The sequence below is a fragment of the Rattus norvegicus genome, chromosome 18 (assembly GCF_021556685.1).
Source record: "Rattus norvegicus strain SHRSP/BbbUtx chromosome 18, alternate assembly SHRSP_T2T, whole genome shotgun sequence".
Classification (NCBI taxonomy): domain Eukaryota; kingdom Metazoa; phylum Chordata; class Mammalia; order Rodentia; family Muridae; genus Rattus; species Rattus norvegicus.
The window spans coordinates 58,035,530-58,063,288 of record NC_141551.1 but is presented as its reverse complement, the minus strand read 5'-3'; the positions used below and the strand labels follow the sequence as shown (position 1 = coordinate 58,063,288).

At 42.7% G+C, this 27,759-nt stretch overlaps 1 protein-coding gene and 1 long non-coding RNA gene across 19 annotated transcripts in view; one reads left to right on the top strand and one right to left on the bottom strand.

Annotated features, from left to right (window-relative positions):
* Positions 1-1,033: 1,033 nt before the first annotated feature.
* On the bottom strand, positions 1,034-26,004 carry LOC120098287 (uncharacterized). 3 transcript variants are annotated; one of them, XR_015642591.1, is made up of 4 exons: positions 25,843-26,004; positions 15,552-15,642; positions 14,800-14,958; positions 1,034-1,557 (listed from the first exon to the last, which is right to left on the bottom strand). It is a non-coding gene; the product is annotated as an uncharacterized LOC120098287 (long non-coding RNA). The 3 variants fall into 3 exon arrangements; XR_015642592.1 differs by lacking the exon at positions 1,034-1,557 and adding an exon at positions 6,234-7,219; XR_015642593.1 differs by lacking the exon at positions 1,034-1,557 and adding an exon at positions 10,111-11,085.
* Positions 1,351-27,759, top strand: part of Fbxo38 (F-box protein 38) — a 47,057-nt gene continuing 20,648 nt past the window's right edge. For 4 of the 16 annotated variants that reach the window (XM_087592791.1, XM_087592782.1, XM_087592788.1 and 1 more), the window contains exons 1-10: positions 1,351-1,436; positions 8,993-9,126; positions 9,577-9,762; positions 14,234-14,367; positions 16,208-16,371; positions 16,580-16,745; positions 19,674-19,811; positions 20,831-20,968; positions 23,253-23,346; positions 24,486-24,616. In XM_087592791.1, the coding sequence (XP_087448917.1) occupies positions 9,635-9,762; positions 14,234-14,367; positions 16,208-16,371; positions 16,580-16,745; positions 19,674-19,811; positions 20,831-20,968; positions 23,253-23,346; positions 24,486-24,616 (1,093 nt within the window). In that variant the 5' untranslated portion in view covers positions 1,351-1,436; positions 8,993-9,126; positions 9,577-9,634. 16 annotated transcript variants of the gene reach the window in all.

Genomic DNA, 27,759 nt, shown 5'->3' with positions numbered 1-27,759 from the left:
ACTTCATACTCGGCTCTAGAAGAAACTATCCTTTATTCCCTATGAAGTGTCACCTGCGTCTTTGAAAGCACAATAAAAGCCCACCATATGAAAGAGGATACCCAATGAATTAAAGACTTAACTCAGTTGTGCTGAACTGAACTTTACTGTTTCCGTAACACTCCAGGCCCTATCTCTACACTTTACCATTTCATTCCTATTGATTCTTCAGAACAGCCTGGGAGAAGGGGGTGAGGAAGGAGATGGGGGAAGGCTTACTCTTATTTACTGAAGTCCAAATATATTAACAGAAATAAGTAACATGAATACACACAATTCACTTACAGGAATTACACACAATTCAATTACAGGAATACTTACAGTATTAGAGTTACCATACTTACATATACACATATGTAATGAAGTTTTCTTGTTGTATTTTGTTTTGCTTTCTCCCACCCCGCCCCCTGCCAAAGCTCCAAATTGGGATACATGATTGATACATGGAATCCTGAGTGTGAATGAAAAGCTACAGCCCAGGGTGCTAATGTTAATCCTTAGTAAGGGAAGAACTAATAAGTCTGGTAAAAATTAAGAATAATTAGAACATTGTGCATGGTGCTCCCATACACCGTATTTACTTTAGTATCAGTAGTTACCTCACCCCGCCTTGTCAAATTGCGTCCCAAATGTTCCTATGTACACGATCTCTGTCTCCCTGGGGTGCCTACATGCGTGTTAGTTACAGGCCTCTAAGTGCACTGACAAGAGCTCTATGGGTTAAAAAAAAATTCTAGGTTTCAGTCCAGTTTTGTGACATTGTCACAACTGTCCTCACTGAAGACAATGTAGACGAAGAAAAATTATCAAGCAGATCTCTACTCATAAAGGCTCAGTGTCACATTTATTAATGAAACACTGATGTGAGAACCGTGATGTTCAAGAGACTATAAACCACAAACATGCAAAGACAACGCTCGCAAATCACAGAATGATTTAATAGTCTTTGCGCCCCTCCACTTACCCACGCCCCGAAATCAAGGGCCCAATTTGTAGCTGGAAAATATTTTTATTGCACCATTCATTTTGCCAATGAAGAAGAGGAGAGACAGTGTATATCCAGGATCACAAGAGTTACCAGCACCACGGAAGAGCTGCAAGGTACCAACTGCAGTAGCTAAGATTCCCGGCGTTTCCGGTGGGGAGCCTTACGTCACCGGAAGAAGGGCAGGCTGAAAGGCTTCAGGAAATGCCACTCTTAACATGGCTGCTTTGCTGGGATGGAGCCACACTTAACATGGACGCAGTGAGGCCCGCCCAGGCCCATCCCCCGATGACACTTCTTCGGAAGACTCTAGAGGCAGCGGAAGCGGAAGCTCTGCGGAGGTGGGGGCCGCAGGAAGAGTTTGTCGCGATTCTCCGTCCCTCTCAACCACAAAAACAGACGGAGGGCCGGCGTAAGTGAGCCGCGGCCTGGGAGGCTGTCGCGAAGGTGGAGGTGCGCGGTTGTGGGCAGATGGAGGGGTCCGGGGCTTCCACCGCCCAGATCTTCGATCTTGGGCTCAGGAACTCTTGGGCCTAGAGCGACCGAGAAAGGAGTGTCTGAAATGTAGTTCTGGCCTTAACAGGCCTTGCTCCTAAGGCATCCAGCCTTCCATTCCACCATGCAGAGCCTTCTCTGGGTCTCGGTTTCATCAGCCAAATGGGAGGTTTGGCCAGACTTTGGGCCCCTCCCCCAACACACACTCTAGGCGTCAGCAATGCAACGATTTTAATGTTGAGTCGTTTAGGCCAGTAAATTGAGGAACGCCTGCTCTAAGTCGGCTGAGGAAGTAGCTCTTGTATGATGCGGTTAATCCATCGTGTGAAAAAAGACTGGAGACCCTGGTTTTGTCCCACTGTTGCTGTTTATTTGGTGGTCATTTCTTTTGGCACACCCCCCACCCCCGCCCGCCCATCCCCCTCATTGTTTTGAACCTGAAATGTCTCATCTGTTCGAGAAAAATATTGTTGTAGACACTGGCTTAATCTCTCTCACCCCGACCCCATCACAAAAGCCATGGTTTTTCTGGAGATGGGAGAAATTGGAACATGGAGAAGCACATACTATGTAGTTATAGACTGAGAATACTCTTGTGATTTTTAACTTGTGTTTGAGAATTATCATTTTTAGAAGACTAGAAAGACCCTATCCCTCTTGTCATAGATTGTGATGTTGCAGTTGTACTGTATGTGGGAGAAGGGTGTCGGGGTGTTCGGAGAGTGTATGTGTGTGTTGTAGAGTGTCATCCTTCAAGCTTAACAGCCAACAGTCTGTGTCAAAGCTTATGTGACTTCCAGCTTAAGACGCTGCTGTTTGTTGACATTCCTTTGTAGAAGGTGTTGGGGGGCGGGGGGGGGGGATCACTGGTCCCTCACCTGAGAGTCAGGACTCTGCCTCCCATACCTCTTGGCCATTTGTGTGTAATTCTGATCGTGGATGGCCTCTTGGTAAGGAGGTACTAAAGTACATAGTCTGGGAAGGTTAACTGAAGAGGGGAAAGGAATTCCAGGGGTACAGCTATAGGGAAGCCACCATCCATACCATTGGAATTGAAAATCTGGCTGCTTTCCAGCACATCGGGCTCCTCCTGTTTGTAGCTCCTCAGGCATGCTATGTAAGTAAACCCAATAAACACATTAGCTCCCCTGGGTAAACTTTGGTGGCCTTGTACTTTAGTTTGTCACTGGGGCCTCATAAGGGAGACTTATGTCTCTCTAGGGAAGGAATTCAGACAACACAGTGTGTGTGTGTGTGTGTGTGTGTGTGTGTGTGTGTGTGTGTGTGTTTAAATGGTTGTGTGCCTGAGGTACGTGTTTTATCTTTAGTCTAAAGGGAATAACAAGAGAAAGGGAAAACTAGGTTTCACTAAAGTTAGGTGGTGTAAAGATTGGTCTTGAAGTGGAATCGAAAGCCTAGGTCCTTATTTCAGAAGTGCACATTCTGTCTCAGGGACTGGCAGCATGTCATTCCTGTGTTCATTTCCATTATTTGTAAAATAAAGGGTTGAACTAGGTTCCCTGCCCTTTCATCTGGGTAGGTTCCTCCTTCCCTCCCCTTTTAAATCAAAGCAGTGTGGCGGCTGGATGACACTTTGAGAGCAAGAGGGTCCATCCTACATAGTGGATACATAATGGGTCCTGTGAATATTAATTAGGTGATTTACAAGGTCACGTTGATGTAACAAACTGAAGCCAACAGAAGATAAAGAGGCATAAGAGTAGGCAGGAATGACCTTGGCAGTGTAGGGCTATTGGGATGATTTGAGGAGATCTTTGTTCTGTGTTTGTGTTCATTGTTTAGGGTAGCGAGATGTCATTTGATCTTAGTAAGTTGGGATGATTGAAGAAGGAAACTGACCTGTAGAATCTAAGAGGATGAACCATGTGGGAAGGCTTTGCTGCCACCCCATACTCACCAAACAGTAGATGAATGAGTGAGGTGATGGAGGAATGCCGATACACTAGTGACCGAGAAAAAGGGGTCTTTTCAAAAGAATCGTCATCAACTCTATACAGATCAAGACGTTGATTCAGACTTGTGGGGAATAAACTCTTAACAGATCCCTGCAATTTCAGCTAGTTTTGTCATGTTAGTTTAGCTCTTCTCTGTGAAATACTAGTGTTCCGGAGTGCCACTAGTGAGTCTCGGAGGGGAGAGGAGTAATTACTCCTTTCTAATTAGTAGTCAGTGGTTAAAAAAAAAATACTGACAAGGTAGATCAGGTAGAGGAAGATTGTCAGTTGGAAAGGGGTTTAAGGGATCTGGGAAGTAGGCACAGGTGATTTCGGACTTACCCACTACAGTGTTAAGTAAATACATCTATGATAGAAGTACACAATTAAAAAGGTGTAATTTCAAGCAAGGGAATGTTAGAGCATTAAAGCTTAAGACAGGCACAATTTGAGGAGCAACCCAAATGATTTCATCGGGTTATTATAGTGTCTTTTCAGCTGAGGAGATGGCTGAAGGAGAAGGCCTTAGAGAGGCATTTTTTTCGAAAGACCTGGCTTAAAGGGCATTGGCAAAGGACTCAGGCTTAAGACTGTGCTTGGGATGCCAGGACAAAATTGAAGTTTCCTTGCTCAAGCTATGGTAGACAGGCTCCTGTGGAATGATAATGGACTACCCAGATGGGTATAGCTACTGTGTGGAAGCCCAGTTTTGTGGAGGAGGGTATGGTCAGAGTTCTATTAGGAGCATACTGAAGCCAATCTCTAGGCCTTGTGATGGAGCTCTGGAATGTGGAGCGACAGCTGTGGCGGCTGAGGACTGACAGTCATAGGGAATGCTACATAGGTGGAGAAGTCTGGGTCTTCTGAGCCTGACTGACACTTAACATTTGACCCAAGGCAAGTGACTTCCTGATTTATACTCTCCAGTTCTTTGTTTACCTAAAAGAGCCTCTGAAATTTTATTTGTAACTTTGTCTGCTTGAGAGTAGGCCAGAGAACTGCCACTGTCCTATTCTCAGCTGAATTCGTAACCCACAAAACAGCAGTGCAACTAGGTAGTTGCTGAGGGCCCCTTTAGCGTTTAATATTAAGGGATAGATGATAGTTTCTGTCAGATTAACATTTCTTAGAGGTTCAGAGCCTCCAAAAATTGCTAACTTTAGAAATCATGCTATATATTTTAAAATGCCATCTTCTTCACATATTTAACTTATGGGCTGTTTACAGTCACCTGCCCTTCGCCCTCATGGTGCATCCTTCGCCAGCTGCTGAGCGTTAGACTGGCCTTCGCCTTCTCTTGTAACCTTCCTCTCCCTTAAACCATCTTCACACTCTTACAGGGAAGCAGAATGTTAGGTGGTAGGTGGTGTGGGGATGTAGAAGCTGGGAAGGGGGGAAAATAAAGGTTAGCTGTGGTGGTTTCCTTCCTCTCCACTTGCTTTTTAATTCTTTTTGCCAGTAAGGAAAACCATAGTAGTCTCCTTCCCAAAGAGATACTTAGGGGACTTTGTCACGAAGCACTTGGTGTTTTCCTCACATGCAGGAGCACAGGGCCCAGAGAATGTGCACCATAGCTTAGCTTGTTTTGTTATGTAAATGGGCTGATGCCCACTTGAGTGGACAGTTCTGTTGTCTTTTGTCTACATGCACAAGGCTAAGGAAAAATAAAGGAGCCCTTGCCTGATGAAGATCTTCCTCCTAAATGTTCCCAGAGGTACTGGCTTGTATTGAAGAAGGCTTCCCCTTGGCTATCACCATCCTGATGTAAAGGTCTGTCACTTACCCAGTATCATCTCAAGTCCTCCCTTCACCAAAGCCTTATAGCCTCTTTTACCTGAGAGGTGTGTGCTTGTCAGTACAGGAAGGACTTGCAAGAACACATGCTTAATTAATAGGCCTAATGGAAGTGCTATGAACTTCCATTTAATTTTAGTCACTGGTTTTTGGTTTTAGATTCATTTGATAGGCTAACTACACTTTCATGGGCTTGTCAAATACCTGTCTTCTTGATGATTTACCTCTATAATTTTTAAGCTCTAAACACATGAATTTTGTAAACTTAGTTATATTAAGGCTAGTCTATATGGAATTTAGAGTCTATATGGGCCCCCGAGGGTTACTAAATAAGCGTGTGAAGAGCTCTGCAGAATAATATAAGGCATAGTCAGAGATAATAGTCATAAAAGCAAGGTGCTGTAAGAGCAGTGGATTCATGGGGGCAGACAAGGAAGAGTCTGGCCTCCGCTATCAACCTCCTGACGCAAGGTCTGTCTCTTACCCCATGTCATCATCTCAGGCCTCCCGTCCCCAAACCTTCTAGCTAAGGAAAAGTCAGGTGCGTGTCTTTTGAAGGGCTGGCAAACTTCTCAAACCTGAAGCATGTGTTCCGTTCCTGCAGGATTAGTCTGAACATCTGGGCAGTCCCTAGATAAATAGGGCTGTTCGAGTTAATTGTGTGTTAGAGCTCTTGCGTACTGTAAATAGCTGGTCTGCATGTTTTTATTGGGTTAGCCTGATAGTATTTACTGCCGAGATTATTGAATGTTATGGTAGCAAAGTGCTCTCCGGAGTGTTGAATGCTTAGCGGGTGCCTATGGAACAATGGATCTATTTTGAGTGAGGACTTGTTAGTGCCTGGAGGTGAGCTTGAGATCCTTTTCTGGCAAAAACGTGGCATCTAACATTACACAGACTCTGGAGAAGCACATGCTCCAGAGAGCACTCGGACGGAAGACGTTTGCACAAAGCACCTACAATTTAAATTGAATTTTGAAGGCTAATTAATAGTTTTCTAGAGAGAAAAGGAAATAGGGGGGGGGGGGAGGGAAAGACAAGATGACTGCTTCGGCCAGAATAAATAACATATAAGGAAAGAGCCCTGCTTAGAATGCTGACTGGATACTGCTGTACTCGGGAGTCACAGGGAAGGGCTAGAAGGTGAGGCTGGGGAAAGATCCTTACTCTTGGGGAGCCATGGTTCGTCAGAGGCTGATTATTTTCTTGTCTTGTATTTCCTTTTCTGTTCTGTTCTGTTTTGCACTTTTAAAGCACGAGCAATCTGAAAACCTTGGTGATTAAGATGAACACGAGAACCACTTCATACTGTGTAAAAAACACTGGCATATTTGTCATTTACTGCTCTCTGCATAAAATCATACTCGAGACTTAGTCTATGCCGTGCTTTTTACTTTTTAAAAACTTAGTAAGAAGAATGTGCTGAGAAGATTGCTGCAGCTTCAGTGTGAAATGTGGTGTGATAAGCATTTATTTCGTGAATGATCTACTGAAAGCCTGAACTATGGCTTCCTTTGCTGTAGGTCTTGCTGGCACACTGCTGGGTACCACACAGAAAGCCATCAACCACCACAGCCTAGATGGGGATTGAGAGTCCCACAAGCCAGTGGGAATGCATGTAGTAATAGTATGGTGGGAAATTGGGTGATAGCCCACCGAGTAGTCATGGAGAGTGAGAGGTCTGGTGTGGTTAGGACAGTCAGAGTTTAGAGTATAGAAGTTCAGTGAATCACGGTAGGAGACAGTGTGTGCTGTGTGCTGGGCTTGCATTTGTATTAGCGGAAGCCTTAGGAGTGGGTGCAGTTGGTCAGTGAGAAGTGGGTTTGCAGGGGAACTGGCAATGGAGACAAGAGAGTGGGCACAGAGAGGTGGCGTGGGGAAGTTAGTGATGAGTGGTCCCAGAGAAGAGGGTCATTTGGAGCCCAAGCCTGAGAAGCAGGTTCAGGAGGTCCTGTAACAGAAGAAGTTTCAGTTGGAGGAGAGTGACAAAAAACAGGAAAATGTGGGTGTGATACAGTCAAAAACTGGTTTGTATATTTATTTTTGAGGCAGTTTCATAACTAATTTTGCTACTGTTTTGAATTGTAATATCTGAAATGCAGAACATCTAATATGTGACCCCCAACAGGGTCCTGGGCCCACAGGTTGAGAGCTATTTTAGCCCATGCTATTATGAGCGTTGTGATAAGAACCCACACCCCATTCTATAATCTTTATTTCCTTGCTTCCTGGGTTGGGACTAGTTGAGGTAACCAAATAGGAAGTCTGCATAGGGTTATGTGTGGAACACTGGAACCTAGGCACTGGCGAGCATGCTGAAACCACAAGAAATTTTCAGTGAGGGAAGAGGAGATGAGATGAGCACAAGGATCTAAGGATTTATTTAGACTATGTTTGCTCCCGTTAATTGCTAAAGCAAAGGATCCCTGGGAACCATGCATATTTCAGTAGCTGTGTCCTTTTATTCTGGGGTGCCCAGACTTCCCAAGTACGGTGCATGCTCACCTTGGCAGGCTAGTAGTGTTTCATTGTGTAGAGGATTAGAACCCTACCATCAGGTGAGCCTCATCTTCTGTCTGTTTCACCTTCATCCTAACACCGGTAGTTTTGTTTCCACTTTTGAAAACAGATTTCCTTCCCAGAGAAAGTTTAGCATATCTGGGGATGGGGGCAGCCCTGAGTGTGTGAGGACCTCATGAATGTGTGTTGTTAACGTGGGCGCAGCTTCTCAAACCTAGAGGAAAATGGCAAACCCTTCCTCTTCTGATCCACGTGTGGATGTTGATAATATATGCAGAAAATGGCCACCGTAGCTTTCCCCCTGAATGTCTACAGCCTAAAGCTGTCCCTACAGAGGCAGCTTGCCTGTTGAGATTGGCTAAATCTGTTTCCTTGATCCAGCTGTACATCATAAGCCCTGCCTCCCTGCTCAACTCTGTACAGTGATTATCCAGGGAGCTGCTGTTTCTCCATCAGATCCCAGCCCACCTGACTTTCAGCGTTTCTGTCTGCCCAGTAAGGTCCAACTCCCAGGGAACCACCCAAGAACATGGGGCGTATGCTTCTGGGGCCTCCTAGAATTTTTTTTTTTTTTTTACTTTCCTACTCTCTTGTTACCCTATTTTTTGATCATCTCTCAGATGTCATTTCAGTTGGCCTTTCCTTCAAAAAAGCCAGCAGTGAATGAAAGAGGCTGGTGTGCTCTGTGCTACTTTAAAGCTGTTTACTTTCTTTATCCCACTTATCTCAGCTTGAAGTTCTAAGTTCATGTACATGGTTCCTTAGCTCCTCACTGACTTCCAAGGTCTTTTGTTCATGATGGTAGGCTTGCTACAAGCTTTTGAAGTATATAAAGACATATGTGACTTAAAGAATTAACTGAATAAATCTGATTCCACTTGTCAACTCTGTCTGCAATGCATCATAATACTAAAGAGGCCCACATTTCATAACTATTCTATATCTGGACCACCATCATTAAAATGTTTTCAGACTCACATATCAATGAACAGAAGAAAATATGTTGTTGCTTGCCTCATTTTCCAAAATTTCCTTGTCCTTTTCCCTTACTAAGCTTTCATTTTAAAAGTAAAGTGTATATGCTATATAAAAGTGAGTTTGCCCTTCAAAATTGCAAGTTCTGTATGGTTTTTTTAAGGAGAGTGTCTACAGTTTGGTTTTATTCTATTCACAGAAGGTAAAGTCTCATTCCCTCACTTTACAGGTAGGAGAATGAAGAATTTAAAAGGTCGATTCCTCTCCTGGAAGTAGATCAATTTGTGGCAGAGTCCTAGAGTCTCTGCTGTGTTGGGCTAGCTTACAGGAAATGCTGGATTCCTTGGTATTCATGACACGCAGGTGAGGGCACAATAGCTGAAAGGCTCACTCCTGTGACATCAGACATGCCTTTATGTATCCATTTTGAATGCATGTTTCGAATCCTGAGCTCCTAGCCAGAAGCAGTCTTGTTACCTAGTTTAATTATCTTGCTTTACACACTGAAGAAATTGATGCCTGGAGAAACTGAATGAACCAGCTGGGTGGGAAGCCCCAGAATGCAAATTAGAAAAGAAGACTTTATTCTTGGGTTCATTCACTCTAAACTGATCTTCAGGAAAAGATATTCTGTCTTTAGAGGAAATTAATGTCTTTTTAAATTTGCATACGGTGTACTATTGTCCTGGCATCAGTATTTTGCAGCTTTGCTCATTAGTAACCCTGAAAGAATATTTTAACTCACTTTTAATAGGGACACTTTGTGCTTGAGTTCCGTGTGCTTTAGGCTGCTCTGCTCTGTTTGCCTATCAGGTGTTTTGAACTAAAATCAGGAGAGATTTGATCTTTGACACTGAGGGGAAGCACAGCCATGGGACCACGAAAGAAAAGTGTTAAAGTGTGTGTGATGGACAGTGAGGTCCCCGAGGAAATGACAGCTGATGAAGAGAAGGACTACATGAACCAGCTGTCACATGAAGTGCTATGTCATATTTTCAGGTGGGATTTCATTTGGATTACTTTTATGTATCTATAATGTAAAAGTAAAAACTAATGTTTTATAAAGCTTTTTTCCTTTATTTTACCATATATGTACTGTGTTTTGCTGGCATACCTGTGTGTGTGTCCTGTGCAGTCAATGTATGTCTGTGTGCCGTGTGTGTGCTTAGTGCCTATGAAATCGAAAGAGGGTGTTGGATCCCCTATATCTGGGGTTATAGACAGTATACACTGTAGCAGGGACTCAAACCTGGGTCCTGCAGGAACAGCAAGTACTCTAACTGTTACGCCCTTTCCAAACCTCCAAAACAAACTGTAAAATTATATTTCTTACTCAAACTGTATTTTAAGAACTATTTATTAAACCAAGAAAGAAAATATTCCAGTTTTCATTCCTTTCATTATTTTTTATCCACACCATTCAAAAACTAGAATACTTTTCTGGAGTTAGAGACTCAAGTTAGCATCTGGGGTCTGCCTATGAACAAGGATTAGGACAGACGTGTTTAGGATTTGGTGGCAAAACTGTTTTGAAAGCACTCATTACAAGACATGGATGTGTGACGTAATGATCCTGTATTTTGTTCTCTTTATGTTGCAACCAATATTTTCAGTTACCATGTTAGTCTTTGCTTTCTATTCTGTCAATGGTACATGTGACACAGTACTTAAAATTTCCCTTGTCTCACATATGGTTCATTTCTGGTTTGTCTTTTTGCCGAGCTTATAATTAAATTTTCTAAGCCGCTACGTTTTCTTTCTTATTAGATTATTATCATTAGATTAGATTATGCACCCACAAAAGCATCCTACCTAGTAAGGTCTCAGAAGTGTGTTGAATTGCGCACATTATTAATATTTTCAGATTACGAGGTTTTTAAGCAGTAGTAAGTTACTTAAGGAGTCATGAGCACTTTGCTTTTGTAATATAATATACTGTTGAATCTTTTTAATCTTCTGTACCTTTTATCTTCACTGGCATAGTGTGGTTTTTGATAGTTAATATCCGAGATTAAAAGCCCCAATTAAAACAGTAGGTATCTTTTCTACTTTAACAAAATGATGTTAAAATTCATGTGCTAGAAAAAAGTATGTGGAAATGCTAAAAGTTTCAGGAAAGGCAACTGACTGTACCAGTGTTCAGCTGCATTTAAAATACAGTGAATACAGTGTAGTCGGGTTAAGAGCTGAAGAGAATAGCAGGCCAAGCTGGGCAGAACAAACTGGGCTGCATATGTGTATTCAAAATCACGAAGAGAACTAGTTTCCAAAGTTGGTTTCCATATTCTTGTGGAAAAGATGGATAGGTGATGATCTTAGAGCCTACAAACATTGGAGAAAAAACCCAAAAAACATGTCTATGTATCAGATATTATAGCATTATTATAAATGGGAAGAGTTAAATGCTAAATTTCTGAAGCATACTTATAATCGTTAGATGTTGATTGATGGTCACTTCATATTGTACGTTACCTTGATTGATCATGCCAACCCCATAAAAATGTGCAAAAATTATCTCAGAAATAATTTAAAATGTTTGGATCTATTGTGGACACATTGGACCATATGTTACATTGAAAGCAGATACTGGTTTCCGGTTGGGTGGATTATTCAGATGTAAGGACGAGAATCAGGCAAAGGGAGCTTGTACTGTTTCTAATGAACTTGAAAAACATTAACTGCGTGCAGAAACTCTGAGCTGCCCTATGTTCGTGGCCTGGGTTTTTTTTTTTTTTTTTTTTTTTGAATAAATAAGTTTTATTTCATCTGAAGACCCCTGCTGCAATTGGGTGATAATTACTTACCATATTCTTGAGACCAAAAAAGAAAATAATTGGTCTCTCTTAAAAAGAAATTTAATCTTTGTTTACTCTTTTCTAAAATGTACTTATGTACTTTTATAATATGGTTTTATAACTTATGAAAAATTAGGATTCATTATGTTATTTTTCACATAAAATTGGTTCTTGTTATGTGTCCACTTTCTGTGTATCCTTTTAATGCTGGGTTTTTAACCACATCCATCATAGAAAACCATGTATTTCTACTCCTTAGGACAAATTTAATGGAAAATCATCCTGGTTTCTTTTTACTCAGAAGTTGTAAAACTATCTCAGGCAGATATTTTGGATGATAGTAAGAATATTAGGATAGTGTGAAACTTGATTTAGAAAGCAAATTCAGTCTTTTTCATTGCTTATATAATATGTAGTCATCTATCTTCTGAAAATTGTTTTAACCTCTAGGGAGTAGCAGTGATAGTTTTGGTGGAAATTTAATTTGAGTTTATTCTCTTTATTTAAGTAGCTTTGAGGAAGGGCCAGTGGTCGGAACACAGTGCAGTAGAAAGATACTGAACGTGCACTCGTACGTTTGCTGTTGGAATTAGAATCAGCCTGCAGCATGTGGGCATAGCTCTTCCCACTTACCTCGCTGTAGGACTTCCTGTAGGCTCAGCCTTTCAAGCCAGTTTCACTACATTTAAAATGGCCTAGCAGTAGCCCTGCCTGATGAATGAAGCTCCCAGCAGATGAGGAAGGTACCCCAGCAGGACTTTGAAGATAATTCAGATAAGGAATTTGTTACATAGTTGTAGGTTCAGATCAAGGAACCAGGGAAGAATGTTGCAGACTCATCCGGGAGACTGGTGGCAACAGGAACTAACCCTGACACAGGAGCTCTTAACTAGAGGACCAGGGACAGGGTGGCCCCAAGGAGGAAAAAGGAACTGGACAAGGGTTGTGTGGCAAAAAGATAGCCAGTTGCTCTCCCTTGTAATACAGCTGTGACCCTGTACCCACTGGGTAAAGACAGCTGCTTTCCTTGTAATACAGCTGTGACCCTGTACCCTATGAACAGGATAAATTTTGGGTTGAAAGTTTTGTGTGAGGGCTGATATCTCTCTCTTGCTCCACTGGGGTTCCAGCCTGGCTATAGGAGGTGGCCTCTTCAGGTTCCATATCCCCAGTGTAGTTAGTCACAGCTCTGGTCTTCCTCAATGACTCTTGGTGCTTCCCTTATCTCAGGTCTCTGTCTAGTCCTGGAGATGCCCCTCCACCTCTCTACCCCCACCAGTTGCAGATTTCCATTCACACTCATGGCCATCTGGTCATCTCTCCTGCCCCTCCTCACACCTAATCCTGACCCCCCCATTCCCCTCCCCATCTCCTCTCACTTCAGTTCCCTCTCTCCATCTGCCTCAGTGGATGAAACTTGGGAATTCTTACAGAGGAATAGGAAGGATTGCAGGCCCCAGGGAGGATAGGAACTCCACAGGAAGACCAACAGAGTCAACTCACCTGGACCCTTGGGGGCTCTCAGAGACTGAACCACAAAAACCAGAGAACATACACAGGCTAGACCTAGGCCTTCCCGCACTCATGTAGCAGATGTGCGGCTTGGTCTTCATGTAGGTCCTGAAGAACTAGAGTGGAGGCTATCCCCAAAGCTATTGCCTATATGTGGGATATGTTCTTCTAGCTGGGCTGCTTTGTCTGGCCTCAGAGGTAAAGGATGAACCTAGCCATGAAGACTTAAAGTGCTAGAGGTGGGGGAGAGGGGGAGACCCTGTGAGGCCCCCACCCACTCAGAGGAGAAGGGGTGAGGGCATGGGGGAAGGGAGTTGGAGGGGGTGATGTAGAAGGGGGCAGTGAGAGGGATGTAAAATGAATTAAGTAAAAAAAAATTAAATATTAACAAAAGAAGATTGGGAAGAGAGGAAATTGAAGGAAAGGCTTGCAACACATATGGCAGTACATGTGAAAGATGTGTGCCGTAAGTCAGCACACATGCGCGTGTACGTGGAGAAAGGCATTTGGAGGAGCAGTGAGAGCTGGGAGGGAACTACAGGGAACCTGTGCTGTGAAGATGGCCCGGGATGTTGTCTGTCGTCCCATTCCTTCTGTCTCCTTCCCTTGTCCGCCTTGAACTGTGCAGAGGATTTGGTTTGCTTTGTTCTCTCTTTGCACTGTTTCTGCCTCTGGTCTGTTTATATTTCGTTCCATACTTTGTCCTTGAACACCTACGGGAAGCACTGTAAGTTTTGTCAACTGTCCCATGGGAGGAGCTTAGTTCTTTATTTGGTGCTCAGTGGCTGCCACCTCACCGTATTACTTAGCAGCTGAGTGGGGGCCGGAGAGATGGCTCAGTGGCTAAGAGCATGTGTTGCTCTTGCAGAGGATGCTGGTTCGAGTCCTAGCCCCCACGTGGTATCTCACAACCATGTGTAATTCCAGTCCTAGGCATCCAACACCCTCTTCTGACCTGTAAGGTCACCAGGAGTGCATGTTGTACAAATACATACATTCAGGCAAAACATAAAACAAACTAAGAAAAAAAGTTGTGAACGGAATGACCCTACACATTTAAAGTGCCACAAGTGTTCCTCGGACCTCACGTCATTTAAAGGGTGGGAGCAGGAGAGAGGGGAAAGACCTGCGTGCATTCTTGATTATTTCTTTCCATTACCAAGGTACCTGCCACTGCAGGATATCATGTGCATGGAATGTCTTTCTCGGAAGCTAAAGGAAGCAGTTACTCTGTATCTGAGAGTTGTGAGAGTGGTGGATCTCTGCGCAGGGCGGTGGTGGGAATATATGCCAAGTGGTGAGTACACAGAGCTTTTTAAGTTATTTGAGCCCTATTATAAAGTCATAAAAATGGTGTCTATAGAATGTGATTCTTTATTATTTTTTTTTTATTTTAAGGTAACCGATTTATGTCATAAAAGCGGAAGGGGACTGTTTGGAGGGAGGAAGAAGGTGGGTCTAGCAGGAAGAAGGGGGACAAAAATGATGGGTACCTATGGTGCACATGTCTGAATAGGTCATGGGAAGCTCTTATTAAAATATTAATAGAAAGGGCTGCCTTCTTTAACAGTTGTCTGTTAATTAGTATGCTTGTGTGTCGCTTATGAACTAGAGTCTTTTAAAATCATGCTTTTAAAAAATAGTACTGAGACCATGAGACTTTGAACATGGCTTGAGGCTGAGGCAGACAAACTCAACAACAGCTATAGAACATGAAGGAAGTCCTTACCAGAAGCATAGAAGTGGAGGCTGAAGAGCTCCCTGGACAGATTCCCTCCAGAGTTCTGTAGTGTGCAGCTCGTGGCGCTATGACTTGTGGTGCTATGGTTCAAGAGATTGCAGCATTCACATTCTTGAAAAGAACATTGCAATGCCAGGCTGGAATCAGCTTACAGGAGACAAAACACAGTTGTCATTAGTCACTTAGGAAGCAGTGTGAAGGGAAGGTGTTCATTTAACTCTAGAGAGTGGTGGTTTGAGGTAGGCAAGAAATCGGGCAGGGCAGCATGAGAGTAATTATCTCATTCTGGGTTGGATTTGCTTTAGTAGGGGTTGCAAACAGGATTCCAGGGGGTGGCAGAGGTCCCTTATGCTCCAAGCTTAGCATTAACATCAGGGCACTTATCAAATTAGGAAGAATCTGTGTGCCCATGGCCAGTTTTCAGACTGTAATAAATACCCGCAGCCCAAAGCTTTTCGTCTTTCAGTGAGTATAAAAGAAAGTGGCCACAGCAGTCTGTAAGAGGAGACGACATTAAATGTGTTCAATGCTGCACTGGCCTGTTCTAAAGTGTAAGCCCTGGATCAGTATTTCAGGACTGGTTCTTACTGCATAGCCTCCGCTGGCTGGAATGTACTGTGTAGACCGTACTGGCCTTAAATTCATAAAGATTCACCTATCTGTGCCCTCACCCCCGAGAGCTGAGGTTAGATACATGTGCTGCCATGCCCAGCCGAAGCCCTGTGTCTGGCTAGAAGTACCTGGTGTCTCATACGTGTGAACCCTGGAGTTCTATCCCGTCTCTGTTAGCCTTCCCCGGGTGATCGTAGAGTCAGCAGCTCTGGATTAGCCCTGTACAAATAGAACAATTTGTAAATGCTTCAGTATTTTGATTTAGTTGGAAACTTAATATTTTGTTATTAGTGGCTTTCAGATGTGTTGAGACTCCAGTAATAGAAAACATGCCTGTGACCTGGCTCTGTACGTTTTAACCAGTAGCTCCTTTGGGAGGGTTTGTCTGACTCTGTTTGCCGCTTGTTGATGTCTGCTCCAGAGCACAGCTGGCCTCCCAGATACACAGTTTGTTTGGTTTGGTTTGGTTTACCCTCTCAGCATCTGCTCACATTCAATGGCTCTTTTTTTAATGAGCTGTCTGACGTAATGGCAAACAATAGACACGTAAAAGCGCAGTTGGACGGAATGGTTAGGACGGGTGGACCTAGCGTGCAGGCCGCATGTGTGACGCACTGCCCACGTGAGACCGGCCGGCACACCTTCTGTTGGAATGGTTTCCTCAGCTGTGGGATCAGCTTACAGAACTGTCACAGGGAACCCTTTCTGTTTGGATTTTTGTTGAAACTTGTAAGTATTTAGTACATACTTATGAAGCTGTTCTGAATGCTTCTGGCCCCCTCAGGCTTCACAGATTGCAGTTTCCTGACACTTTTGAAGAAGATGCCGGATGTCGAGCAGCTGTACGGCCTTCACCCTAGATACCTCGAGAGGCGGAGAGTGAGGGGCCATGAGGCTTTCAGCATTCCAGGGGTCCTGGAGGCCTTGCAAGCCTGCCCAAACCTGGTGGTAAGTGTGCTGTTGGGCCATCTAGGAACATCAGTGGTTGATGAAATAGTGGATCACAAGGACTGGGGCTTATTCACTCACATGCAGACTGCACGCATAACACACTTTGTCGTAAGTTCCATTTCACAGTTAGCATCTTGTACAGAAAGAGACACTTGGGATACGAAATGAAAGCCTTCCTTATGCTTGCCGTGGTGCTATTTTCTAGGGTGTAGAAACATCTCATTTGGAGTTGGTAGAATCCATTTGGACATATATGCCGCATGTTCATATTTTGGGGAAATTTCGTAATCGTAACGGAGCATTTCCGATTCCTCCTGAAAATAAACTGAAAATCCCCATAGGAGCCAAAATCCAAACTTTGCATTTAGTTGGTGAGTACCTGCTTTCTGGTTCGCTTGTCATGCCTTGAAACACTGAGTAACTATTCACTGAAACAGTTACAAAGTTCTCAATGTTGTCTTACTGATTGGTTATAGAACAAGAAGTGCTTGTGAGACTTGTGTAAAAGCTCCGATTTTCCATTAGTAAAGATCTTGGGGCAGACGTTGCTTTTTACGCAGTCAGTTGCTGTGTTGAAGACAGTTTTGAAGGTTTTATCTTTTTTTGTGCTTTCCCGTCAAGCTAGAACTCTGCCTTTACTCTCATTATGCCCTGTAGAGGAAGAGATCTCCAGGACAACTTTTTGAGAGGAGGAATTTTATTTCAATTTGTTGTGCTTGCGTGTATGATGTGTGGGCATGTGTGTGCCATGGTGCGCATATGGAGGTGAAAGGACAGGGGTATATAGTCAGTTCTCTTTCCATCCAGAAACGGGTTCCGTGGAGGGAACTAGGTCATCAGGCTGGCATGGCAAGTGCCTTACTGCCCGGCGCACGTGCTTTTGTCTACTAAGTCATAGGTAATATTTTACTGTGTCATCTGGCTCATTCTACATATAGAAACTAAGGAATTAAACTTTTGTAATTTACTTAAATTCCTCGTTAGTATAAAAGAAAGGAGTCGGGATCTTCTGTGTGGCTCAGGTTGGCCATGAGCTCTGTATCCATCTTTGTTTTTCTAGTTACTGGATGTGGGCATGGCAGTGTGCCCCACCATGGTGTGCATCACCACACCCCGTTAATTTACTTAAGTTGAAACAGACAGGGAAAGGTAGTACCTACTAAACCCTCAATTACAAAACCCTAGACAATTGTTAGTTCTTCTCATCAAGTTAAAAATATAACGTGCTCTTCTATCTAGAGTCCCTGGAATGAGCATTCTGTTTCTTCCCTTGTTCTCACGTACACGGTGATGGAATGAGTGTTCTTTTCCAGGGATTGCTTTGTTTGCACTGTTACGTTGTCCTTTCCCTCATGTGTGCTCTGTAAAATTAAATCACAGTAATTTCAACAGGGGAACGTATTTGATCAGTTTAACTTTAAATCCTTGGCTTAGTCTGCTAAGAAACAGTGTAACATTTTATTTTTTATTTATTTAGAGACAGAATTTTATGTAGCTTAGGCTGGCCTCAAACTTACTAGATAGCTAAGGGTGACCCTGAATTTCTGGTGTCCCTTCTTCTCAAATGCTTGGATTATAGGCATGCAATACCATGCCCAGTTTTATGTGGTGTCAGACAGAGATGAGATCCAGGTAGGCCTCTGTGCATGCCAGGCGGGTGCCCTTATCACCCCAGCTCTATCCTTAGCCCAAACAGTTTTAGTTCCATGCTTTCTTAATATTTCAAGCTTATATTTTATTTTTAAGAGTATTATCTTATTATCCTATTAATGTTTATGTTGACTATTTCCCAAAGATTACTCCAAATATTGTGGTTATTCTGAGGATCTAGAAGTTTCTGTAATAGTCCTAGGAGGACCTGGTGTTTAATACAGGCTAGGGCCTAAGTCAGATGCGTGACTACAGAAGGGTGGATAGTCAAGAACCCCTCTCATTTGTAAGACTGTGACTGCAGAAGGATGGATAGTCGAGACCCCTTTCATTTGTAAGATTGTGGGATGAGTCTGAGCAAGGATTTGAATATTTGAATTTTTAAGTGATGAAGAGGTTTTACTTCTGAAGTTACGATGTAACCTCAAGGTAGAAGACTTTTTTTTATCTTTACATTTTCTGTAATTCCTGTACCAGTTAATTGAAATTACAGGCTTTGGTAAGTTTCACTGAAATGAATTATTTATGTTATTGACGCATCGCTTAGTACTCACTATATGGTGACCCTGTGTTTATAGGCTAAATTTGGCCAAGATTAGGACTGAGCTCAGGTGGCTATCTTTGGATCTTTTGTGTCTCGCTCTTTGACTCACATAGCCAGTAGGACAGACACCTTCGTGATAGACACAAAGGTGAATCCTGTACCCCTCTTGGTCTGGTTTTATCCCTTTGGTCTTACCCTCATTTTTATTTCCCATCTGTTGCTATATGGTGTGTTTACATAACAACTAAAAGTGCCATTTTGAGAAGACAGGCCCTGGAGCAGGTTTCTGAAGCTCCCTCTTTCCTTTAGGATTTACAAGTATCGGTCTCCTTCCATATCTGCTGCCGTCTCTCCCACTGGGCACCCGTCCCCTTTTCCAGATTAGCTTCTGTATATAAGATTCATCAAAGGCATAACATACCCTCACTGTTTGAGATATTAAGATAAAGAGCAGGGCTGGGGATTTAGCTCAGTGGTAGAGCGCTTGCCTAGGAAGCACAAGGCCCTGGGTTCGGTCCCCAGCTCCGAAAAAAAAAGAACCAAAAAAAAAAAAAAAAAGATAAAGAGCTGTCCGAGTTTCCCCAAAGCGTCTCCCACATAGTTACAGATGCCTAATAAAATCCCTAGAATTGTGTAAATGACATCAAGGTGTCTCTTGTCGACCACACACCATAATATTAAAACTCATTTGGCCTCCCTTTGTGCTGAGAAAGTTCTTCTTATGGTGGGGGAGTAGTTAGTGGTGATTGGCAGCCCTACGATATTGTGTAACACGCCTCCCGCCTCACAGTTGTACTTTGAGAAACTTATTTTTAATTTGTATCTTACAAGGTCTGGCCATGAGGTAGATGTGCATTTAAAACACAGAAATAAATTTTAAGTCTCATTCTTTATAATATGGTTTTCATAAAAGTTCTTTAATAGCCTGTTTTAAATAAACCAAATCTGGTAGACTTTAATTATGTAATTGGTTCTGATAAAAATCTCCTTGAAGGGTAAACTCTCAGTTGAAAACTGGACTTTAGCAGACTGTATGAAGGCTGCAGAGTCCTTTTCATGGGTTTTTACAGAGTCACTTCCATGTCCTTTTGTGTGTGTGCTCTAGGGGTCAATGTTCCTGAAATCCCTTGTATTCCTATGCTGAGGCACCTGTACATGAAGTGGGTGAGACTCACTAAACCACAGCCGTTCAAGGATTTCCTCTGCATCAGCTTGCGGACTTTTGTCATGAGGAACTGCGCAGGTAACCCTATACAGTTATGGGTGACTTAAACGTACACCATTGTAAAATGGCACTTGTCCTGAAAACTATGTAATTACTACCTATGGTTTTGACTCCTACAATTTGTGAATGCAGCATATTTTTGTTTTAGTTGAAATATAACATTAGCAAAAACAAAAAACAACAGACTAGCTTAGTGTTTTACAAGCTTGACTTTTAGTCCACTGGATTGTTTTAATACATTTCCGTCTTTAGTTTCTGATTTTCTAAGTATTAGGAACAGTTATTACACATTATGCTTTGTTTTTACGATGTTCCTCAGCTAAACAAAGCCTTTAGCGCCCTAGTCGGTTGTCTGCAGTGCAAGGGTAACTTCTCTCCAGGCTTCTCCCTGTCTGGTCTTAATGTAATAAGACCCGTTTGCTGTCTACACGGCTGTGCGGCTTCTGACCGTGTATTGTCGGTGACCACTGTTGTCTCGCCCTGAGATGCATCTGTCCTCTTTCAAGTCTATTCGTGGGGTTTAGAGCCTGCTTTTCTTGGCATCTTTCTCTTCTCTTTATTCCTTGTTACGGAGTGCAGCGTGTCCTTGGTACTTCATGTATTTGGTCTTTTTACCCTTTTGGGATTATATATCTGCTCTTTCTCCATTGGAAGTCTTAATGGACAGGCTGTTGCTTTTTTGGTCTTTGCTTGTCTCTAACGTACTCCTGACATAAAGAGATGATAGAATGGAAAAGCAGCTCATTTGAGTGAAGGATCAGATTTTCTTCTTGAGGTTTTTGTTCCACTTGTTTTGAATGAAAATTATTGGCATAAGTATATGTCAAAACATACTGCATATCTTAACATTCGTTGAACTATTCTTCTGCGTAACAAGTTTATGGTTAGCAGACTAGCACGGCCATTGAGGAAGGCTTGGAGCCCAGACAGCAGCCGATGTCATTTCCAAGTTACTCGTTTGAATTGCTGTTGAAAGAGTCATCATTTAGAATAGTTTACTGTATTAAGATTTGTTTACTTTTGTTTACTTATTTCAGGACCAACAAATTCCTTGAAATACGTGCCCTTGGTAACAGGTCTGGCCTCTGCTCGGAACTTGGAACACTTGGAGATGGTTCGAGTGCCTTTCCTGGGCGGTCTCATCCAGCATGTGGTTGAAGACAGCTGGAGATCAGGTATCTGTTTCTTTTAGTTACGAACAATTTTTTTAAAGTTAGCTTCTGATTTTGGTTTTTTTTTTTTTTTTTTGGCTTTGTTTAGTTGTCTCTTAATGTTTTTTAAAATCATATTTGTAATTGTCGTTGCTTTCCTTCTGGTGTATTTGATGAAGGTAAGTAATCCAGGAGCACGCACGGGTTAGTAATAGTCTTGGCCTTTTCATGCATGTAAACCTTCTCAAGACAAATGCAGAGGGATGCGGCAGGTTATGCAGAGGGATGCGGCAGGTTTTCTGGTTGGTTATCCATTACTTGGTAAATAAACAGAACCTTCTTTCTTGAGCTCTTTCTTAGAACTGCTGACCCAGTGGCCCTCTGAGGAGAGCTACTGCACGACTTGAACATCTTAGGTCTCCAAAAGAGCTCAGGCTTTAGAACTGCTGTTGTGTGTTTATTACAGTGTATGGGAGTTTCCATGCCTGTTCCCGGACAGATAATAACTCTTCGTATCCCTTGGCTGCAAGAGAGGAAACTAACAGTTTGCTAATCATTTTATTGATGAGAAAAAAAAAATGGTGTAGATATATAGTACTTAAAGCTAGAAATGTAGTTAATACAAATTATTAATAAAGTAAGATAGAAAAGAAAGTAAAATGAAAATAGAATAGAATAAAACTCCTCTGGTAACATTGACAGTGTAAAGCTGAGGTCCGTTCGCTCGCGTGCTGTAGGCGTGCTATCGCCTCGTCAGGTCGGGACGAGCTCCCTGCATTGCACCAGTCCAAGATGGGAGTAGGCTCCTGTAGACCAGCAGTGTTACCTTCATTTTTATTTCAGTAAAGGAGATAAAAATCAAAAGAGTGAAGAAGCCCACAGTCCATTAGAGAGAAGGCCTGAAGAGAGCCGACAGATGCTGTAGGTCATGATTACGACATGACTAAGAGTGAAAGGCGGTCTGCACACAGAGCGGGAAAACATCTTGAGTATGGATCGCTCTGACAGCTGGCTTGTGTTAAGAATATGTAAGGAATCCTTGAAATTGAGAAACAGGCAGGTGTCCCAGCAGGGAAACGGGAAAGGGCTAACACAATCTTCACATAGGACTTTATCCGCACGACTGGGAAACATGGAACAAAGAAAAGAGACGCACTTCCACAAGACTTAGGAAGTACAAATTAAAGCTACCGTGTGCCACAGAAGCGCTGACGGTATTGGTATGAGAGACAGTAGTGTTGGCTGGTGTGCACCATCAAGACAATGCAAGAGTGAATAAAGCTGAAGCCTCTACCTGGAAATGGTGGTAGATGTCATCTGCTAACATTGACCATACACACAACAGTTGTCCCTTGGCTTTAAACCCAACAGAAAAGAATGTTTGCTTACCCAGAAATGCATGTGAGGTATGTTTATAGAAGCGTTGTTACTAATGGGCTCCCAAAGAGGACAGCCAGACATTGACCATTCATAACATAGGTAATTAAAATGTGGCATATTCACATACTGCTCTGCACAGTGCAAGGGAGCAAATGGAGAGCCACCCACAGCCCTCTGGTGAAGTCATATAGCAGCGTTTGGTCAGTGAAGCCAAACACAGAAGTGTACGTGCCTGGTGACTTTGTGTTCAAGTGAAATCGTTTTGCTATGCATTAATGATTTTTGTCTGCTGCCCTTCCTTTTGGTGTGATATCTTTCAACAAAAGAAAGGGGCTGCAGAAATGTCTGTGGGGAAAGTGCTTGCTGTACAACCAAGCTGGACCTGGCCCAGCAATCAGAAGACCCAGGTTACACGGGCCATCACTGGAGGTGGAGACAGACGATGGCCGGCCAACGTAGCCAAAATGGCAAGGTCTAGTCTCAGTGAGAGAATGACCGTGTCTTAAGGCATAAGGTGACAAGAAATAAAGGCACCTCTGGCTCCCACACGGGTGTGTGCACTGGTACAGGAAGTTAATTAATTAATTAGAACAAAATTTGGGCAGTCAACCATGAAACCAAGTTAAAGCAGGGCTGTCTTGTTTCATGAGTCTCTGGTGGTTCAGGATTTGACCAGCAGGTGGCAGTACTTCCTGTGGCTTTTCAGCATTTTCTTTGTCTTAAGTCTTGAAGTGTTCAACTGCTCAAAGTCTGTTTCCAGAGTGAGTATCTGTTTTGGGGAGTAACCGCTAGGAATAATTCACCTTGAGGTAATTCGATTGTAGCAACAAAGCATTTACCTTTAAACAAGGAATGCTTTCTACGGCTCCTTTTCCAAAAGGTCTGCAGTCAGAGAATGCTTATTTCTATTCCTTTTTTCTTTAATCAGGTGGTTTTAGGAATTTGCACACTATTGTCTTAGGAGCTTGCAAGAATGCCCTTGAAGTAGATCTTGGTTACCTCATCATCACTGCTGCCAGAAGGTGTGTCTAACTTTACTTATATTTTCTTGTTCTACGATTAGAAGTTTAGAAAACTTGGGAGCTAATGTAGGCGTTCGTACGTGTGTATCGATTTGATTGTCTCATTTGGATCTAATCCACAAAGGAACTACGTCACTAGCAGGCAGCATCACTCCATGTTTGTCTGACTTCAGAACCACAGCCCTTTGACCTGTGCTCTAGGCGGGTCAGCCCTGGAAGGACATATAGTGTCACTACAGAGGAAAGCAGTCCTGAGTGTAGTGTGCACAGACATTGGTGACACTGGTATCTGAACCCCTTCCCTAGCTGTTCTCCATCTGTATGGTTTTCTAAATTGTCTTAGTTAATGATATACTTCCTAGTCAGAAATCTGTCTTAAATCAGCCTTTGCAATGTTGCAATGTCTGTAATCTTTGAAATGTGTCTTCATAACACTTTATATTACATTAGCTATTTCCTTCCTCTTAGAGGTCTATCTCTACTTACATTTTTATATTTTCCTTAAGTTGAATTTTTATTCGTTTATTAAAAATTTTTACCAGTATAGATACCATTAGTAGACTATTAAAAATAAAACATGAGTGTTTCTAAATTTAACTTAGTGTTTTTATATACCACAGACATGTTTCCTTTATTAAAAGTAAAGCATTAACACAAGCATAAGAAAACTGTTAGATACCAGCATAGGATACACAGAGAACAAAATTTTGGGTCGCCAATTCCCACTTTCCACTGTGGGTTCTTCCGACTGAGTCTAGTGACTCGGGTCGTCAGCCCTGCATAGCCAGTGGTCCTCGCCGAGCTGTCGGCCAGCTCTACCCCTCACTTAGGTCATCCTTAAGGAAGTTCTTAGGAGAAAAGGAGGTTCGCGGCAGGTACTAGGATTCTTGCTGTATGATTTATTGTTACTAGTTGAATAGCCAAGTGTACTGCCTAGTGTGAGGCTGCACTTGAAAGAGAAATCTCAGGTTTTGTTTGCTTGGTTTTTGTTGTTGTATGTATGGATGTATTTTAATGGAAAGAGAGAAACATTCTTGATACCTGTGGTAACTTTTGTAAAATTATAAACTTAATTCTAAGTTCTGTTTTCAGGAAGTCTCTGAGTCCATTGTTTTCCTAACATGTTTTTCTGTTTATAGGTTACATGAAGTTCGCATCCAGCCTTCTTTAACCAAAGATGGTGTCTTTTCTGCCCTGAAGATGGCAGAATTGGAGTTTCCCCAATTTGAAACCCTTCATCTGGGATATGTAGATGAGTTCTTGCTACAGAGTAAGACATCATGCTTTATTACCTGGATGTGCTGTGGAAAACATGCGTGATATACTCAATACTGAACGATGAATATTCTGTGTCTTTACTTTCTTGACTCTAAGCCGATCTAGTGTCTTGGGCTTGCATATGTTGGAGAATTGTTTTACTTCACGGACTGAGTTCCTCTGTCACGTGGCCACTGCTGTGCGCATGCCATTTGGGCTGCAGTGATGAACACTGGGTGAAGAGAACCTTATCTGGGTTTGCAGTTGTCCTCACTCTATTGTCCACGTTTCTTTCTGATTCTGCTTCATCTGCTCAGTTCCGTTTGTTGAATTCGATCTGTCACATTCGTTGGAGCTCTTGACGGTTTCCTCAGATGAGGTCCCATTTGTGCATATTTTGCATTTCCATAATAAGCCAGCTGGGGGTCTGGACTTTGCAGATACTGTGAGCACACAGTGGTTAGTATCCGTTTTACGGTATTGATGCTGGCTTGATAACATTTTGCGTGTGCATTAACAATTAGGAGCTCATCCCTTAGGGCTGAATTCAAGTCAGTCAGATTCATTATTCAAACTTTCTCCCCACATGACATTTCTAATATAGTTACAGTTTACAACTGTGTGTTTTCATTCTATCAAGAATTAATCTTTTGTCAGATAGTTTATAAACACTCTTGAACATCCACTGGCATACCAGATGGTTTTTGTATTTCCTTTGGATCTAATATGCATTAGAGAACATAGAAAGGTAAAATACTGTTGACCAAGACAGCCTAGGTCAAAGCATAGGACAGTCCTGGACGGAACCCATGACTCCCCTCCTTGTTCCTTTCAGAGTTAGTACAGCGGTTGCGCTTTTGTTTGTTGCTTTTACTTCTTTGTCTTTGAGCTTCTCATTACTATAGGTGCAGGATTCTTTTTTTAAAAAAATCGAAGCACCCATTTATAGCCAATTTGATAGCAGAACCATTTTTAATCTCTAGCTTGAAAACTATGAGGTTTTATCAGAACATCATTAAGAGGTTAAGATAGTAGAATGGTTTCATAGAAAATTAACCCTTTTCTTATCCAACTTTTCTAGTTATGAAAGAAGCTGCTGGTATCCTGTTTGTGTAGCATCGGAGTACTGGTGCCCCTGATGTCAGAATCTGTTCTTATAGGACTTTTTGCTCCGAAGATCTATAGCTTAACAATGCCCTATCCTCGGGATAGCCACCCTTAGGTCTCCTGACGGCTTACCTGTTGTTAAAACCACTTGCAGGGTTAGGCGGCCGCTTCCTGTGTTTACAGCAGTTCTGCCCTGTTGTATTCTCTCACCTCACCACATGTTTTCAGTAGGATATAAACACTACTTCTTGACTACCATTATTTCATACTTTTCAAAGCAATTTGTTTCATACTTAGAAGGTTCTTGGTGTTAGCCTTTTTATAAGCCCTTCCATTTTTAGACTATTCAACTTGCCTAAATATGGACTCTGCTTCTCCGTAGACTGCCAGGGAGTCTGTAAGGATAAGTGTTAGGTTACAGGCCATTTTAAGAGGGACACAAGCTAGGGAGCTGGGTCAGTGGCTACAGTGATTGCCAGGTCAGCATGAGGACTCGTTTCCCAGAACCAACTAAAGCTGGATGAGGTAACACATGTCTTAAGAATCTATCTATAATCCAGCTTTCCTTTAGATGGGGGGAGGTATAAACAGGCAAGTCCCTAGGTGTTCTCATAACAGCTAGCCTGCCATTGCATCAAAGCAAGAAACCCTATCTCAAAGAATACAGAAAACAAAGACTGAACGCCAGAGACTGTCCTCCGACCTCCCCGTGAGCACCACAGCACACAGAGGTACCCATACACACCAGGCAGAAAATGAAGAGGAGAAGTGGTCAGGGCTCATTCTTGCTCATTTCATCTGCCGTCTTAGTGATTCATAGCTGGAAGCAGGAAGGTGACGGAATGGGATTTTCTTGTGGAAGTCAAGTCACTTTCTTTGTCTAGCAAAATAGCTAAAATAGAAACACCACCTTTGTCCTCTAGCACTTGCTAAGGTTGGCAGTCACAGGTCAGGCGGTGAGCATACTGTCAAACCGATGCTCTTGTGTCCTAGAAATAAAGATGGCTGGGACTCAGGGACCCGAGGAGTACTTAGAGAAGGAGTCTTCGTTCACATGCATTTGTGGGCAGCCGATCAGGTTGGAAACTAAGAAATACAGACTTAAGTTCTAGAATAGGGGTGGGGGGTCGGGGGAGGAGACAGAGAGAATTGAGAGTTGCCTGTTGTTAGTCATAAGATTGTATAATAAGATACTTAAGGACTTCCCTGCTTTTCTCTTGAATGGCTCTGAGCAGACATTGAAAAATGATAAATACAGCCAAGTTTGGTGGCACAGGAAGGAAGGAGAATTAGGAATGCGAGACACCATCCTAGGCTACTTGAGGCCATCGCCAAGTAACAGCAAAACCAAAATACATTTATAGCCATCTTTAATACTTGAGGTAGTCAGTAAGTAGTGGTTTTTACCTTTAGCTGCCCTGTAAGCTAAAAAGGAGGAGAAAAGGAACAGAAATGAATGCCTGCTGTATCAGGGTTTTAAGAATTAAAGGCAGTAGAAAGCCTCAGGCAGAGATGGCTTGCATTAAAGGCAGGACATACATGCATTTGTCCTTTTACAGTGGAACATTTGTGTGGACAGCACCTAATAAATAGAGTCAGTTTAAGATTTTACTCATCATAAGGGAGAATGCAGTCTTCAAGTCCAAAAAGTAGCAAGGAGGTTGATGTTAAGGATGGGGTAAGGTGACTTCTGCAGGAAATACCAGCAAATGCTGATGGTGGGTAGAGTGTGAACTATGTGGAGAGTTAATGCAGTAAGTAGTGCTTGGGGTGGACTGATGGGTTAACACACATTTCCACGTAGTTCAGGCTAAAGATACACCTTGCTCTATTGCTCAAGATGGTTCCTGGAAGGCCCAGTGAGTTTTCTTTGTAGGGTTGCTCAGTTACTTAGAAGGAATCTAGCCCGTGTGTGGTAATTCTTCCTAGTACCACCCACATAGTGACGACACACGAAGGAACAGACGATCGCTCAAAGAGTTAACTGTCCTGATGAGTGAGGACCAACCTTACGGAAGAGAGAATATGCAAGAGATGAAGTGTGGGTCC